The sequence below is a fragment of the Microtus pennsylvanicus genome, chromosome 1 (assembly GCF_037038515.1).
Source record: "Microtus pennsylvanicus isolate mMicPen1 chromosome 1, mMicPen1.hap1, whole genome shotgun sequence".
Lineage (NCBI taxonomy): Eukaryota > Metazoa > Chordata > Mammalia > Rodentia > Cricetidae > Microtus > Microtus pennsylvanicus.
The window spans coordinates 416,849-435,440 of NC_134579.1; the positions used below are offsets into that span (position 1 = coordinate 416,849).

General features: G+C 36.3%; 2 protein-coding genes across 2 annotated transcripts; one reads left to right on the top strand and one right to left on the bottom strand.

Moving 5' to 3' along the window:
• Window positions 1–359: 359 nt before the first annotated feature.
• On the top strand, window positions 360–1,280 carry LOC142838149 (olfactory receptor 5AC1-like). Its single transcript, XM_075953483.1, has one exon. It carries the CDS (start codon window positions 363–365, stop codon window positions 1,278–1,280), a length of 918 nt encoding a protein of 305 aa, XP_075809598.1. The 5' UTR covers window positions 360–362.
• A 7,843-nt stretch (window positions 1,281–9,123) lies between these two features.
• On the bottom strand, window positions 9,124–10,047 carry LOC142838155 (olfactory receptor 5AC1-like). The gene has a single exon (XM_075953494.1). The coding sequence runs from the start codon at window positions 10,042–10,044 to the stop codon at window positions 9,124–9,126; it is 921 nt and encodes a 306-aa protein (XP_075809609.1). The 5' UTR covers window positions 10,045–10,047.
• Between the last annotated feature and the right edge of the window lie 8,545 nt (window positions 10,048–18,592).

Sequence of the window (18,592 nt, forward strand, 5' to 3'; positions counted from 1 at the left end):
CTCTCTCTCTCTCTCTCTCTCTCTCTCTCTCTCTCTCTCTCTCTCTCACACACACACACACACACACACACAATTTATAAGTGATTCAAGTATGCATGAAACGAGGTAAATTAGTGTCTATTATCTCATTATTTACCTTTCAGATAATTGGATGTGAAAGTTTATACATTAAAACTGTTCATAAAATATATTTGGTTTCTGGCATATTTAAAAAGCAGAAATATGACACCTTCCTGTCTATTCACTGCAGAGCACCTGATGCACACAAAAGTGGTTTTAATACAACCCTATTCTTACTGAGACTTAGTAACATTTAAAAAAAATCTCCTCCCTCCTTGCAGTGAACAGTCTGAGTGGGTGTGATGGAAGGAAACAGGACCCTGCTGACTGAGTTTGTCCTCAGAGGAATAACAGATCGTCCAGAACTGCAAGTCCCCCTGTTTCTGGTGTTTTTCTCTATCTACATCATCACCATGGTGGGCAACCTTGGTTTAATCTTTCTCATCTGGAAGGATCACCATCTTCATACTCCCATGTACCTTTTCCTTGGAAATTTAGCCTTTTCTGATGCCTGTACTTCATCCTCTGTGACTCCTAAGATGCTTATGAAATTATTAAATAAGAACGACATGATATCCCTGGGTGAGTGTTTCTCCCAATTTTATTTTTTTTGTTCAAGTGCAACTGCTGAATGTTATCTCCTGGTAGCGATGGCCTATGACCGTTATGCAGCCATATGCAACCCTCTGCACTATGCAGTTATAATGTCCAAAAGACTCTGTGTTCAGTTCATAAGTGTGTCATATCTAATTGGACTTCTACATGCCTTACTTTATGTAGGAATGTTATTTAGGTTAACGTTTTGCAGTTCCAATATAATAGATCATTTCTTCTGTGATCTCATACCACTCTATACAATTTCTTGCACTGACCCATTCATTAATGCATTGCTCCTTTTTATTTTTGCTGTTTTTATACAAGTGAGTACTTTTATGAGCATTATTGTTTCTTATATCCGTGTGCTTTGTGCCATCCTGAAAACAAAGTCCGAGAAGGGCAGAAGCAAAGCCTTCTCCACCTGCAGTGCCCATCTGGTGTCTGTTTCCTTGTTCTATGGCACCCTCTTTGTCATATACGTGCTTTCTGGATCTGACACAGAAAATTATCAGGGTAAATTGTATTCATTATTCTACACCATCATCATTCCTCTTCTGAACCCCTTTATTTATAGCCTAAGAAACAAAGAAGTTTTAGGTGCTTTGAGAAAACTTGCAAAATGATGACAATTTTCTGAAAACTTCAAGGTGTTTCCTATCACCAGATCCTCTCTTTTTAAGTTCATCATAATATTTGACCCTGTATTTTTACAGAATGGGAATTTTTTACATATTATTAAGTAACACAATAAAATGTGACTAAAATGTCTGTGTTTATTATTATTATAAAATAGTAAAGTCTCTAAGAAAAGATACACCATAAATTGTTTTTGAATTCACACTCAAAGATCATGGATTATCTGCAAATTATTTTTTCATAAGATTAATAAATTCTTTTTCTAATATATGTGTTTGCATATTGTTGAAAGAAAAGCTCCATATATAAGGATTTGACTACTAGTTTTATTTATTATTTTTTATTTTACATGAATGTACTGCACTCATCTGCTCATTCTTTTCTTACTACCAAGTAAAGGCCTTCCCTCCTCCCATGTCTTTTTTCTTCTGTATTCAACATGCTCATGGCAATAATGAACATTCATTTGTGGAGAATGCTTGCACAAAGAACAATACACTCTTGATCTCAATCAGTGAGACAGCAGACTGGATGCAAGCTAAAATCTCTCTCCCGGCTATGTAGTCCTAGCCCTCAGAGTATTAGAATGTGCTAATGTAGGTAGAATGTACAAAACTTCTCTTCTTTCTCTGGTTTTTACATTTCCTCTGCCCACTCTTCCATCATATTCCTTAAGCCTTGGAACAGGTGTTATAGTTGTCCCATTAAGGACAGAGAACTCTAGAGTTGCTTATTTTCAGCATTTTTGTCAATTATTCTTTAAAAATACTATGCTTTTTGAAAATTTTATACATAAATACAGTATTTGCGGCATTTTCATTTCTCTCTCTCCCACCTCCAATTTTTCTGTTACCTACATCCTCTCACACTCAAAAGCTCTGTTTTGAGTTTCTACATTAATCATTGTCCTTCGCAATAAGAAGCTTCTCTGATCACAGCTGAAAGCTGCACTATGGCTAATAATACACCTGTTTAGAAAGTAGTTTGGCCACATCTCAATTTAACACAATAATAAGTTGTAATTCCTACCCAAGAGGACACATAACCACACTCGACAGGTGTTCTTGGTCATGTTTACAGTACCACATTTCCTTCCTTGGAGTCCGTATAAGATCCGATCAGAAAACCATTGAAACAGTAGTCACAAGTTGTCTGACAAGTTTCAGGGCCATTGATGAGTTGTTGACAGAGCTTTCTGTCCTACCTGGTCCCATAGCCATTCAGTTCCAAAGAAACACACAGAGGCCTACATTAATTATAAACTGTCTGGCCTATTAGCTCAGGCTTCATATTAATTAACTCCTACATCTTACATTACGCATAATTCTTTTCTGTGTTAGCCATGTGGCTTGGTGCCTTTTATCAGTGAAGCATTCTCATCTTGTGTTCTCTGCATTTAGGTGATGACTACAGACTGAGCCTTTCCTCTTCCAAGAATTCTCCTATTCTGGCCACCCCAACTATGTTTTCTGCCTTGCTACTGGCCAATTAGCATTTTATCAAACCAATGCAACTGATAAATCTTTATAGGGTACAAGACCATTGTCCCACAATACTTCCCTTTTTTTTCAAAATAAGAACTCTAAATCTAATCTCCTTTGTTTAGCTTTTGGCCTGACCATTATACATAACTGTTGTGGGACAATGGTCTTTTATCCTGTCACTTGTATTATTTTTAATAAAATGCTGATTGGGCAGTAGCCTGGCAGGAAGTAAAGGTGGGGCATTGAGAATGCTGGGAAGAGAAAAGCAAAGTCTGCTGTTGTGACCCAGACTCAGAGGAAGCAAGATGTGACTGCCTCACAGAAAAATGTACCAAGCCACATGACTAACATAGACAAGAAATATGGGCTAATATAAGTTATAAGAATCAGTTAATAAGAAGAGCCTGAGATAGTGGGCCAATCAGTTTATAATTAATGAAGACCTCTATGTGGGTTCCTTGGGACTTAATGACAGCAGGAACTGGGCAGGACAGGTATTAGGCAGGACAGAAAAGCCCTGCCAACACAAAACAACTTATAACCAACACTCTAAACAAAGAAAAATATTCATAATTCATTTATTGGAAATGTGGGTGTAGTTTTCCTGGATATTTCCTGCTGTTTAGGAGTACTAGTAATCTTTTGGGGACCAAAAGAAAAATTAGGATTATGGTCAAGTCCTGACTAAAATATTCTCTGTGGCTTGATCATCTCAAACAGCAGTCTTGAGGCTGTTCTGGGTATAGAACTCAGAGAAAATTCCAAGAGAGGTTCTCTGAAATGTTGATTCATATGGACCATCTGCCTCTATCAGATATTTCAAAGGGTCTTGGTCTATTAAACAACATTAGTCTGGAAGGAATCCACAGGTTCTCATCATCTGTGGAATCAAAAGAGGAACTGCTTCCAAAGTAACATATCCTTAGACCCAAATTTTGGAGTCAAGATACCTTTAAAATATATATATTGGTTTAGCTTAGCAGCTCTTACAATGAGATTTCTCTCTGTACTGAGATAATTTACAGTCAAAAAATTCAAAGAAAACACAATAATGCACATAATCCAGACTCTCTGTGTATATTCCATCTTTATGTAGCTTATTTTTCTTTTTACTCCTTTAATCTATAAATGATTGTACTCTGTCTCTTTAAAGGCTTTGTTTTATTTTTTAAAGCCATTTACTTTGTTTTCAAACTATTTCTTACATCTTCCAAGCCTAAATACATTTACCCAACGCTGTGACTCATTTAGAGGTCCTTTACATCTGAATTTGTCTTTATTGCATATCCGTAACAAATTTCTGACCAGGAGTGCTTTTTTCAGCAGCTTGGTTTCAGTGGCCCTGGATGCTGACTCCACCTCTCTCAGGCTTTCCCTATGGAAGAGATAGTTTACCACCTGCTCTGGGGCTGCTGGGTGGGAGCCATCCTCACCACCTCGACTCTGCATGTGTAGCATATAAACCCTTTTTATCTGAGTAAAAGCTAATTCTGCTATGTAGTGCACTGCACAGCCTGGAAATATTTCTGTTTATGGCTGTAGGATTCACCATGCTCTACTCCCTATACATGCCCAAATCCCCCACTTGCCCAGGCAGGGAGTGCTGAGCATGGTCTCAGTTACTTTCCTTCCGACCCTGAATGGGCACATAAGCATCCAGACCTAAAGTGGGTGGCCAGCATCAGCCCCCCCAAAAGAGCCAGAACTGTTCCTGTAACTACCAAGAACCAGGAAGACTTCACTTAAAGCAATCACGTAGTTCTTTCCACTAAAGCTGAGTGAGGAAACCTCTTAAAGAGGCCATGTCTCTGCTTGCCATCAGCAAACAGAGCCTATCTGAAAGAAAAAAAAGGACAACTTCCAAGAATCTGTGCTAAACTCTGTTTTCATGTGTGTGTATCTGTGTATGTGTCTCTGTGTCTATGTGTCTATGTGTCTATGTGTCTAGAATTCCCTCCCAAACTCTCTCAGGTTTTAACTGGATTTAGTTGGCCACATTGGTACCAATTTTGACAGAGGTTTCTGTTTTTTCTGGTCCCACCACCTTTCAGTCACAAAGAAACACACAAAGGCTTATATTAACTATAAATTGGCTGGTATATTAGCTCAGACTTCTTATGAATTAAGCCCTACATCTTACATTAACCCATAATTCTTGTTTGTGTTAGCCATGTGGCTTGGTACCTTTTATCAGTGAGGTATTCTCAACTTGTGACCTCTGTGTCTGGGTGACAACTGGAGACTGAGGCTTTCCTCTTCCCAGTATTCTATTTTTGTGGTCCTGCCTATACTTCCTGCCTCACTGATAAAAGGTGGGACCAGGCAGGTCCTGTTTGGGTATTCTTGGTTTTTTGTTTTTCCATATGAAGTTGAGTATTGTTCTTTCAAAGTCTGTAAAGAATTGTGCTAGGATTTTGATGGGGAATGCATTGAATCTGTAGATTGCTTTTGGTAAGATTGCTATTTTCATAAGTGACTGGAAAACTTCTACCAGGAAACTCCTACAGTTGATAATCACCTTTAGTGATGTAGCAGGATGCAAGATTAACTAAAAAAATCAGTAGCTCTCCTACATTACCCTTCACAGTAGCCACAAACACATGAAATATCTTGGAGTAACTCTAACCAAACAAGTTAAAGATCTGCATGACAAGAAATTTAAGTCTTTGAAGAATTAAATTGAAGAAGATATCAGAAAATGAAAAGATTTCCCATGCTCATGGGTAGGTAGGATCAACATAATAAAATGGCAAAGCACTTCTGTACAATAAAGGAACTTCTTGAGGCATCAACATCGTTGACATCAAGATCTACTATAGACCTATAGTAATGAAAGCAGCTTGATATTGACATAAAAACAGATAGGTAGACCAATGGAATCTAACTGAAGAAACTGACATAAATCTGCATACCTATGAACACTTATTTCTTGACCAAGACGCTAAAGTTATACAATGGAAAAAAAGAATAGAAAGTCTGAAGTAGCCTTGAACACATTGGCACAGGAGACCCCTTCCTGAATATCACAGCAATAGCACAAACACTGAGAGCAACAATTAATAAATAAGACCTCTTGAAACTAAAAAGCTTCTGTAAGGTAAAGGACATGGCCAACAAGACAAAATGGCAACCTACTAAATGGAAAAATATCTTCAATAACCCCAACTTCTGACAGAGGGTTGATCTCCAAAATATATAAACAACACAAGAAGCAATACGTCAAAATACTAAATAATCTAGTTTAAAAATGGGGTACAGATCTAAACAGAGAATTCTCAACAGAAGAATCTCAAATGGTCTAAAGACTTAAGAAATTGGCATATTATCAGTGACCAATTTCTTCCAGCAAAGTCTGCACATCCTAAAAGTTCCAAGATCATTCCAATAGCACAACCAGCTGGGAAGGAGTCAAATCCCTGACCCCAAACTGAACATTTCCCATCAAACCAAAGCATTTCACTGCTGGTCCGTATGTTCCACTCATGGCCGATTCATGATGTGAAGGGGATTCAGTATAACTTTAGTGGCCCCATTGTCTTAATAAGTCACAGTACTACCAAAAAGTCTAACATCTCAAGTCAGATTCTCCACTAATGACATATGCAAGGTAAGTACTTAACTGTAACCCAAGTAAAATAAAATAACAATATATACTTTATTCACACAGTGATAGAGAGTAATCTTTCCCATTCCAAAAGAGATTAAGTGCATAGCAAGGAAATGTGGACCAAAGCAAAGCCAATATCCAGTAGCACAAACACCAAATCCTGCAGCTCCATGTCCAGCCCACAAAACTGAAAAGTAATCATTTCAGCTGAAAAGGGCTTGGGGGCCTCATCTCTGAAACTCTGCTGCCTGTGGCACATACAACCACTGTGCGGGGCCAACTCATCTTCATGTGTGCAGCTGTCCTCAGCAGAACTCCCGTGGTTCTGTACTTCCAACTCTCTCAGGTCTCCATTGCTTTGCCTTCATAACTTCACACTGAGTGTGCTCAAAACTTCCTCACATGGATTCTGAACCTTCCACACATTGTCTGGACAGAAATGCTTGCCATATTGTCTGAGCAGAGATGCTTGCCACGACTCTCCCTCAATCTTGCAACTTTAATTCTTTCAAAAGTAGTACCATGGCCAATGCTGGCAAGTTCTCCTGGCAGTTTTAGATGTAGACCTTAACCCTGGCATCACAGCTGCTTTAGCTTCTTAGCTTTGAGGAAACACTCTGCTATACAGTTACTTTATAGGATTACTACAGTACTTCTTCATTGTGAGCTTAGGGTCTCTGGTTTCAAATATATTTATATTTTCCCAAATAATCATCTTTGATGGATGGACTTTTACTCTCCTCAAAGATTCTTTCTTATTATACTAGTGTAGAGGACCAGGTTTCAGTTTAAAGGAACTAATTCCCATATCATTTACAGGTTCTACACAGTCTATGTTGAAAACTTCAATCTTACACACATTTCTTACCATAGTCAAATATTTATATCTTTTTTACTCCTCTCTCTCTCTCTCTCTCTCTCTCTCTCTCTCTCTCTCTCTCTCTCTCCAACACTGTGTGAAAACAGTAATAAATAACCAAAACACAACCACAATGCTGTCCTCACTTAAAATTTCCAGTATGAAACATATTTGTCCAGTACTTTCCAATTCAGTCTCATTCATGGTGTTTAGAGGCACCATGAGATTTTTTTGCCACAGTATACCTTGAGAGACCATTAGGTCATCCTTACTCTCCTCTGTAACATCATTAAACAGGGTTAAGGGTGCCGTATATTTTCTCTAAATCCTGACATTCCAAAATCCCATTAGAATGGTCTATTAACTTCTGCTTGTAGCAATTGAAGGTGTCTCTTGCTCAAAGTTTCAAACTATCACATGTTTCTCTGTTAAGGACTTCCAAAGACCTAAGAACCACAAGGTCAGCACAATCACAGTAACAACATTGCCTGCTGCCAATCTTCTGTCTGAGCTGCATTATGTAAAATGAAAAGCATTAATTAGGTTTGTGATTCCTGGAAAATACAGTCCATGTGACTGAGGTTACACAGTGGGCACATTGTATACACACTCAGGAGAAACAAAAAGAAGTGGGTGGGGACATAGAGACTCAATCCTGCTTGTGCTGATCCACCTCCTCCAGCAGGGCTGCACCACTGAAACTTCCATAGTATTCCCAAAAAGTGACACCAGATCAAAACTAAGTGCCCAACATGAGAGTTTCTGGGGCGTTTTCACAGTCACTGTAACAGAGTTGTTCCTATTCCTTTAAGGAGGGGGAGAGGAGTGGGAGGAGGGGGAGAAGGGTGGGAGGAGGGGGAGGAAAATGGGAGGCTGGGAGGAGGTGGAAACTTGTTTTTTTTTCTTCCTTTTCTCAATAAAAAAATAAATTAAAAAAAAGTCTGTAAATAGAATAGTCATGTTTTCATGTATTCTACATTATGATGTTTGCAGCTGATACTGGTCAACATGTTTCCCTCTTTTTCATATTGTTTTGAAATCCAGAGAAATTATAAACAGTCATAACAAGAATATATCTAAATGATGCTATTGACTTCATGTGGCTCAAGACATGAAGTACAAAGCATCTGTTCACCTTACTTCTAATGAGATGCATTGGAGATCCTACCTAGAAGATGAACCCAGGTGTCTGATTCAAAGTCAAAGAAATAAGTGAAAACAAAAGACAGGTACAGGTAGCAAAGAGATAGATGTTTTATACAATTTAAAATTTTTTGTTTATATTACATTAAAAATGCTCATTTTCATTTTCAATACTTTAGCTTTGAGAACTTTCAATGAATATGACATAAATATTTATCTCTTTTAAATTACTCTTAAATCTAAATAAATTACCACCTTCAAGTGTTTGATAGTTATTCCTTGTCACGTGTTAAATTATTACTATTTTCCTATGCATGATAGTATAATAATAGATTATTTATAATTTAAATGTAATTTCTTCTAGAATTATATAAAAGGGAAAATAGGTTTTAAACAAATCATTTCACCACCAAAGTTTGCTTTTCGATAAAAATAAATTCAAAGATTATTAATATAGATCTTAAAAACTAAGGTTTGTCAGTCTAATGAAGAAATTAATGAAGTAACTTTTCTCAGTGAGTATGAATTTCAAAACAACAAGTAACAGGGATTAGCTTTAAATTTCCTATTAACTGTTAGATAATCATATTACTAAGACAGCCATTCACAGTCTAAATTTTATTTTTTAATTAACAGTACATAAAAATTCAATTATGTGCATAATACAAAATAAAATATTATGATGCATTGCAAAAAACAAGGGAAAGTAGTAGAACTATGAAATTTTCTGAAAATGATTATAATTTTATGACTTTTTTCAGAGCACCCAAAACTTCCTTGTTCCTTAAGCTGTAAATAAAGGGGTTTAGCAGAGGAATCACAACTGTGTAGAACAGTGAATACATTTTATCCTGGGTTTTACCTGGTCCAGACCCAGGACTGACATACATGAAGAGGAGAGTGCCATAGAACAAAGAGACAGAGAGCAGGTGCGCACTGCAGGTGAAGAAGGCTTTCTTTCTGCCACTCTTAGACTTCATGTTCAGGACAGCAAATAAGACACGGCCATAAGAGATTACAATGGTCACAGAGGTGCTGATTTGTACGGAATTAGCAATAATGAAAGTCACCAATGCATTAAGTGATGGATCAGTGCAAGAGATTGTATAGAGTGGCAAGATTTCACAGTAGAAATGATCAATTACATTGGACTTACAGAAAGTCAATCTAAATAATAAGCCTACATTAAGTGCAGCGTTTACAAAACCAATTACATATGACATACTTATTAGCACAGTGCAGAGTCTTTTGGACATCACCACGAGATAGAGCAAAGGGTTGCATATGGCTACATAGCGGTCATAGGCCATCGCTACCAGGAGAAAAATTTCACTAGTTACACTGTAACAGAAAAAATAAAATTGGGCAAAACACTCACCTAGGGATATCATGTCATTCCTATTTAAAAATTTCATAAGCATCTTTGGAGTCACAGAGGATGAAATAAAAGCATCAGTAAAGGCTAAATTTCTAAGGAAAAGGTACATAGGAGTGTGAAGATGTGGGTCCTTCCAGATGAGAAAGATTAAGCCAAGGTTGCCCACCATGGTGATGACATAGATGAAGAAGAACACCAAGAACAGGGGGACTTGCAGCTCTGGACGATCTGTTATTCCTCTGAGGACAAACACAGTCAGGTGGGTCCAGTTTCCTTCCATCACATCCACTCAGGAATCTCACTGCAAAAAAGGAAGGGACATAAAATTTGAATAAAACTGCTGAGAATGGCATCACATTCCAGTCTCATGTGCTGCATTTGTTCCGTAATCATGAAATATGAAAGTGTAATGTTTCTGCATTTAATGGCATACTGAAAACACAAAGTATTTTCTACTTTGATATACAAAGTTTTAACACGCAGTTGTCTGAAAATTAAAAGAGTAGGCCTTGGAAACCAATTTTTGATTTGACTTTATGCTTATTAGTCTCAAATAAATGTGACAGATATGTTGTATACATAATTTACAGGGAAAATGTATAGTACATTTTATACTAAAACATCTTTAAATACTAATTGAATGTGAAAAGTCTCTTTTTCAATTCCATATAAAATGTTTTGTTGTATTTTAATGAGGCTATACAATGTAGTGTTTTACCTAACGGCATTTTCACTGAAGTGTAAAATGCTCACTGAACATACTCATTTCTCAAAAGACTCTTCCATTTTTCTTGCTCCTCCTTCTAATCTCATTTTCCTCCTAAAATATGCCATTTCTACTTTAATTTCATATAAAACTTTCAAATATTTTATGTAAGACTGAAAGTTATCTTTGTTATGTGCGTAATTCTGTCATCTAAAGACATTGTCAATTAACAGGATAATGATAAAAATCTTATGTTGCTTTCTTTCACTTGCTATTGTGTTATCTGATACATATTCATAAAAACAATAACAGATTAAATAAGACACATGCATTATATCAATGAATTTATATGAGTGAGATTACCAAAGATCAGATGAGATGGAACTCAATAATAATAAAGTATAGATACAGTGGTTAGGTTTTTCAATATCTGAAATCAACTTAAAAGTCAAGTTATAATTTTTGCATAGAAAACAAATGAGGGAAAATGAAACAAATTGAATATTAATGACTATAGATATAACTGAGAAGAGAGAAAAATTTTCAGGCTCAATTGGTAGCTACATATGTAACAAATAAAGGAAGTTAGGATAGATAATGTAGAAAACCACAAAGGAAGAAATTCTAATCAACACCATAATATATTTCTGCCATGATAAAATATGCATATTCTAGACATAGAATGATCTATACCTTGACATCCCTTACTTCTGATTTAAAATAGGAGTTGGGAAATAAAAAGGGACAGCTTAAGTGACTAAGGGCTATTAATTTACTAATAGGACTAGCCAGATTATTTTGACAGATATTGATCTGTCATGTGGCTGGTCTACAAACTTAAACTTTTAGATTTATCATAGTCACCAATTCTTTATACAATTAACTAATAACCTCATACCCAAATATGTGATTCCAAACAACTAATTTTCTCAAAACATTTTTGTTTTACTTTTAAAAACAAAAATAAGCCAAGCAGTCGTGGCACAGACCTTTAATGACAGCCCTTGAGAAGCAAAGGCAGACGTATATCTGTCAGTTCATGGCCAGCATGGTCATGGCCAGCCAATTCCAAGACAGGTTCCAAAGATGCAGCGAAACGCTTTCTTGAAAAAATGAAAAAATAAAAAAATAATAAAAATTAAAATAACGTCAAATTTAATATAGAGTTTATGGAGGAACGTATGTACACAAAATATAATTTCAGATTATTTAAATACGAAGCCCTGAAATATTTCATAGAAAGGTGTGTGATATTTTTGTTCCACTTAAATAACAAAACTTTTTAAGAGGTGTGTTCTCCTTTATCTTTATAGGGACTAAAAAAAAAGAAAAAATGTTCAAGTTTTATTATTCATCTAAACACATTAACTGAGAAACTGATGTCTATGTAATAATTGTGTAAAAATTATCAGTATACATGTCTGTCAGAGAGTACTGACAGAGTCTTACTATGCTTTTATTTGTTTGTAGTGATTTTTGGGTTTGTATTTCTGTAGAGATATTTTTATATGGAAAGAGAGACAAAATAATGTTTATATCTCTGATGTTCTTAAAAGGCCTCAGTCATTCAAAAACACTATGTAGTCTACGACTCTAAAATAGCCTGTGGGGTTGAATTCTGTTTGTCTTGATCCATTATGTCAGAAAATATCATTTTTATTCATTAGATCCTCTAAGTGTGGAACCCTCAGAACTCAGCTCATGGCATAATCCTCTCCAGGATTCTTCCGAAAGCCTGGAACTACTTACATCATTGAAATTGATTGTATGAATACTTTCACTGAAAAATAAAAGTATTAGTTTTGGATCCCTGTGGCTGGTACATCAAAATGTAATTTAAAAAACCTAAATGTATTATTTGACCTCTCAGAATGTCAGGAGTCTAACATCAGCATCACTGGTTGACACTCAACACTGTGAGTCAAATGTGTTCCCTTTAGAATTCATGAGAAAACCCTTTCTTTACCCTTCTGGCGTCTAGTAGCTGTTGTCACACTTCATTCTTTACTCTAAACTTTACCCAAGATTTTAGGAATCATTCCCTCTGTATGTATCTTTTTTATAACTTTATTAATATTTTGATATTATAATTTAATCTCAAGATTTCTCCCTTCCCTTTGCTCACTCCAAACCTGCTCAAATAGCTCTCTCTACAATTTTTCAAATTCAAGGTCTCTATTTTCAAAAATTTTTACTCCAAGCATATGTGTAGACAAATATACACATACTTCCCTAAATATAACCTATTCTGAAGATGCAAGTTACTAAATAATCCCACACTAACTTAGAATTGCGTATAATGAAGGGTTACTTATTTAGGGGTAGACTCACAGATCACAGTTCTCTGCATGAACGGGAACAGGAACCAAATCCAAAAGACAGGAGAGAAAGAGATCAAGCACCTGCTTTATGTTGACATTTATAATATATAAGATGCCATGCTCAAGTTGGCTGGCTTCTTAAAGGCTACTGGCTGAAGGATTTCCTTCAGCACTGTTCAATCTGGGTGTTACTTGTATGTACTTTTCAGCTCTGACCATTTGGGACTGGAAAACTGCTTGCTGTTCTCTTCCATTGGGAGGAACATCTCTCCTATTTCCAGCTTTCCTTGGCAGCCTATAATTCTTTGTGTAGGGGTGAGGCCTTGTAGACTTTCCTCTGTGCCTATTTTTTAAAGAGACAGGAAGAAAAGCAATAAACTTGGGAGGTAGGGAGAGGGAGAGAATTTAGGATGAGTTAAGAAAAGGGAAAAACCTAATCGAAATATACAATATGAAAATTTATATAAAATTTGAAAAAAAAACTGATAAAGCCAATGCAGCGGATATGGCAAACTTCCTTATTCATATTATGGAAAATACATAAACCTAGAACCAGCTGAGAAAGCAGGTGCAAATATCCTACCAAGTCACATATGACAGGCGATGGTTGGTGTATGCCTTTAATCCCAGCACTCGGGGTGCAGAAGCAGGTGGATCTCTGTGAGTTCAAAGCCAGCCTAGTCTACAGAGTAAGTTCTAGTACAGTTTACAAAGCTACACAGAGAAATCCTGTCTCAAAAACAAAAAGAGGGGAAAAAAGGAGAAGTCACGTACTTTTATAACTCGTAGTTGTAGAAAGTATTCCTGATTCCGGAAGACTACTTCTAAAGACTCAGAAAGTATGCTTTATGTAATAAAATATTCAACAGGTCAATTTTACAACACTATCTGAATAAAGGATTTGTATCACAAGTTTCAGAATATTCCAGCCTTATTTCCATCAGTTCAGGAGCCTTGATTTGAGGGCTTATAAATTGTGTTGAGTTTCTATGGTGTATTCTCCCAATATGCTTCTTTATTGTTACTAATGAGAATCATAGCATAGAGGTTAACCACATGAACGCTTACAAATTTACATGACCGATCTCAAATCTTCAGACCATTAACAGACAGTTGTGAGTGCATAGAAATTTAGCGAATGTATACAAAATATTTCACTTAGATTTTGAAGAAGGCTTTATGTCCCATTTGTCAAATAAGAACCCTAATAGATATTTTCATATAAATTGACATATATGTCATTATATCTCGTATAAATTATAAGAAACGGTTAGTATCAAAATGACCATATGTTTAAAATTACAGTGAAATAAAATATATTTTTACACAATACTATGGAAATGTGCATGGGCATAGATAACACAAGACATATCTACATGAAGACAGTTAACCTGCAGGAACAAGGGTTTCAGTGGCAAAGGTCCTTCTCACATCAGTTTTCTCTATAAATAGCAGTTTGGAGGGAATGGCATTTATTTCTTGCAATCTCAAATTCTATTGCAATCTCAAACTCTCTCAATGCTATCAAGAACTTCCCAAAGGATAAAGCCAATTTGTTGGGCATTGTTCACTAATCAGCAAATTAAAATTAACAGATGATTGTAACCGATGTTATTTAAGCTTTTATTGGTTTAATTATTAAGATGCCAATTAAAGAAAATAAAAGGCTTACCCCATGGAGAATCCTCGGATGAGGTACCGGGTTTTCTATGAAAACTTGAATCTGAAAAACAAACATAATATACATCATAAAAATGTTTATATGACCACATATATACATTACATGTGAATATGTATATTAATTTTCTTTATGGCAATTATCAAATTTTCCCACATTATTTGCTACTTTAAACCAATGTTCTGAGAATTCAACATCTAACAATAGTTTAGTGGATTATTTCACACCTGCTGCTATGGAGAATAATTCTTATTTGACCATATAATATACATATGTAATCATGTCTTAAATAAGAAACCAATAAATTTAGTATGGCTCACTCAAATAGGATATTTGAAAAATATTAAAGAAAATAAAAATGTGTTAAATAACAAAATATTGCTTCAATTCTCCTGATCACTGGTGAATATAGGTAATATTTTCATGCATGCAACTCTCACCTTCTACGTATTCATGTGTTTCCATTTTTTATTAATATAGGCAGAGATTGCTCGTTTGTTTCCCAACTACCCAGACTCAAAATAATTGCTCTGAAACTATATTATTTGTTATACTGTTTGGCCAATAGCTTATGCATGTTTTGAGCTAGCTCTTACATCTGAAATTAACACATTCCTATTAATCTGTGTGTTGAAAAATAGTTGACTCTCCTCTATTTCTCCTTGGAATTACTGGCTTTCTCTATTCTTGCCTGTGATAGGTCCAAAGCAGTTTCTTTATTAATCATAATATATACAGAGCATACAGAGGGAAATTTCACATCATATTATTATTACTAATAATAATAATAATAATAAAATGATGACAAAATACTGTTTAAAACACGATGAAATACAACACAAAAAAATATAAAACTCAAAATGGAAAGAGGAAGTACTGTAGAGGTTTGGTTCTCGTCTCTCACAAAGTGGTTCAAAAGCACTTGTAACTCCAGTTCTAGGGGATATAAAATCCTTTTTTAATGTCCAATGGTTCCTACATGTATGCAATGCACTTACATATACATACATCCTGGCCAGCTCACATAACATAAAATAATATTTTAATCTAAGAATAAGTAAAAAGGAGTGAAGTAAATATACTACTTTATACGCTATTTGTTAATTTATAAAAGGAGTTTGAATGTAGATAGCATTCATGGAAGAGAGTGTTGCTCTCCAAAGACATAATTTATTACATAAATGTTTTTGTGTTGGCCATGGGCTACTTCTTTATTCCTTATTTGTCAGAGTCCTACACAGACTCTGTTCTTCATTGCCCATGTCAGTTAGACAGTAAATTCTTCTTGCTGAACACAGCAAACTCTTTGATCACATTAAACAGATAAATAATTCCTGACCTAACAGGAAAACTTCTTCCCTGCTGGCAAACTTTCTTCATGCTGAAATGTTTTATAGAAGATTCTCAGAGAGAAAGCCAATAACTACCTTAACCAGCTGTGAACAATTTAAACTGATACCTACCTTCTAGGCAAAATCAGCCCATAGATGCAACAGTGGCAGGGCTATGTGAGGATAACTTCTTTCTCGTTGGATTTTAGACCTACACCATAAAGGAACTCATAACTGGCACTTTACATTTGATAAGAGTATATGATGGGGAGGTCATAGGCCCTCTGGAGGAAAAAAAATGATTGTATTTGGGAAACAGATATGATGTTAAACTTCCCTGAAAATTGTCCTGTTTATACCCCGATATCTAAGTGCTCCTATCATCTTTGATCAGAAAAGCTTCAGCTTGCAGTTAGCAACACTTAATGCAGATACGTATACAGAGTCAATGCAGTGAGAACAAACGACTGTTAAGTTCTCATCCTTGACTGAAATACTAAATCATCCCTTCCAGGCTTTTGGAGAATTGCAGAAAGAGAGACCAAAAGAATATAAGAGCTGAAGAATGGAAGGAGTGATACAAATTGTCCTCTTCTGGATATGACATGGCAGATGCGAGCACTAATACAAAATATGGATATCCACGCAAAAGCTACATGGCACGTGGTCCATTAATATATCCACCATAAATGGGAAAATGTATCATGTGACCTCACTCACAGAGGAATTACAGCCATTTGAATGTCACAGGGGGAATATAATTACAATCTCCGGTATTGCAGTCATTCATACATTGTTGTCATTCAAATAACCTCTGACTTATTCTTATCTAGGTATCCCTAAATAATGCAACACCTAATCCATCACAAACAGGTCATGAAAGTAGTGCATCAGCTCGGAAAGAAGAGGGTATTTGGTGAGAGATGAAGAGAATTGGGAAGGATAATGAGAAACATTTTGAACAAAGGGCATTATTATTTAATTTGTGGAATTATAAATGAAAAAAATACTTCAAAAATAAATGCTGATGTGACATTAAAAGGCGGCATTCTGATCATTTGGAGGAACTGTAAACTTGTGCAACAACTAGGAAAGCCAGTATACAGGTTTCTCAAATAGCTAAAAAAGAAATATCATGAGACCCAGCTATACCATCTCTGTACAAGTCAAGTAGCTCTACACACTCTGATACAGATACCAGTACATGTATGATCATTGCTGCTCTACACACAATAGCTGGGAAAGACAATCAACCAAGACAGTCAGAAAAATATGGAAAATTAACATATGATATATATACATAAGTCAAATCAATTTGGCTGTAAGCAACATGAATTATGAAAATTACAGAAAAATTAGTAGAGCTAAAATATTACAGTAAGTAATGTAACTCAGACACACAGACAAACTTTATATAACATTCCTCATTAATGAATTAGTTTTGAAATTTTTATTCGTGTAATTAAGCTTGAAAAAGTATCTCCATACATGTCATTACTTTTTTCTGTTGTATAGTACTCCTTTGTATAAATGTACCACATTTTCCTTATCCATTCTTCATTCAAGAGGCATTTATGTTGTTTCCAGCTTCTGGATATGACAAACAATGCTACTATGAACATAGTTGAGCACATGTCCTTGTGGCATCATTGAGCATCGTTTGGATATATATACCCAAAAGTGGTATTACTGAGTCTTGAGGAATGTTGTTTCCTAATTTTCTGAGAAATCATCGCACTGATATCCAAAGGAGCTATACCAGCTTGTATTCCAACCAGCAATGCAGGAGTATTCCCACATCCTCTCCAGCATAAGTTGTCATCAGTGTTTTTTATCTTGGCCATTTTTAAAGGAGTAAGATGGAATCTCAGAGTTGTTTTCATTTGCCTTTCTCGGATAATGACATCTTGAATTTTGCAGGCAAATGGATGGAGTTAGAACACATCTTTTTGAGTGAGATAACCCAGACCCAGAAAGAAAATTATCACGTGTCCTCACTCATAAGTAGTTTTTTTTTAATTGAGAAAAGGAAAAAAAAAACAAGTTTCGGCCTTTTCCCAGCCTCAAATTTCCCTCCTCCTCCTCCCACCCTTCTTCCCTTCCCCCCACTCCTCTCCCTCTCCCTCTCCAGTCAAAGAGCAGTCAGGTTTCCCTGCCCTGAGGAAAGTCCAAGGTCCTCCCCCCTCTGTCCATATCTAGGAAGGTGAACATTCAAACTGGCTCAGCTCCCACAAAGCCAGAACATTAAGTAGGATCAAAACCCCGTGCCATTGTCCTTGGCTTCTCATCAGCCCTCATTGTTCGCCATGTTCAGAGAGTCCGGTTTTATCCCATACTTTTTCAGTCACAGTCCAGCTGGCCTTGGTGAGTTCCCAATAGATCAGCCTCACTGTATCAGTGGGTGGGTGCCCCCCTCGTGGTCCCGACTTCCTTGCTCATGTTCTCCCTCCCTGCGCTCCTCATTGGGACCTTGGGAGCTCAGTCCAGTGCTCCAGTGTGGGTCTCTATCTCCATTCATCACCAGATGAAGGTTCTATGGTGATATGCAAGATATTCGTCAGTATTGCTATAGGCTAGGGTCATTTCAGGTTCCCTATCCTCAGCTGCCCAAGGAACTAACTGGGGACATCGCCTTGGGCTCCTGGGAGCCACTCTAGGTTCAAGTCTCTTGCCAACCCTAAGGTGGCTCCCTTAACTAAGAATTGTGCTTCCGTGCTCCCCTATCCAACCTTCCTTTATCCCAATCATCCTTTTTCCCCAAGTTCCCCCCATCCTCCCCTTCTCCCTTTTCT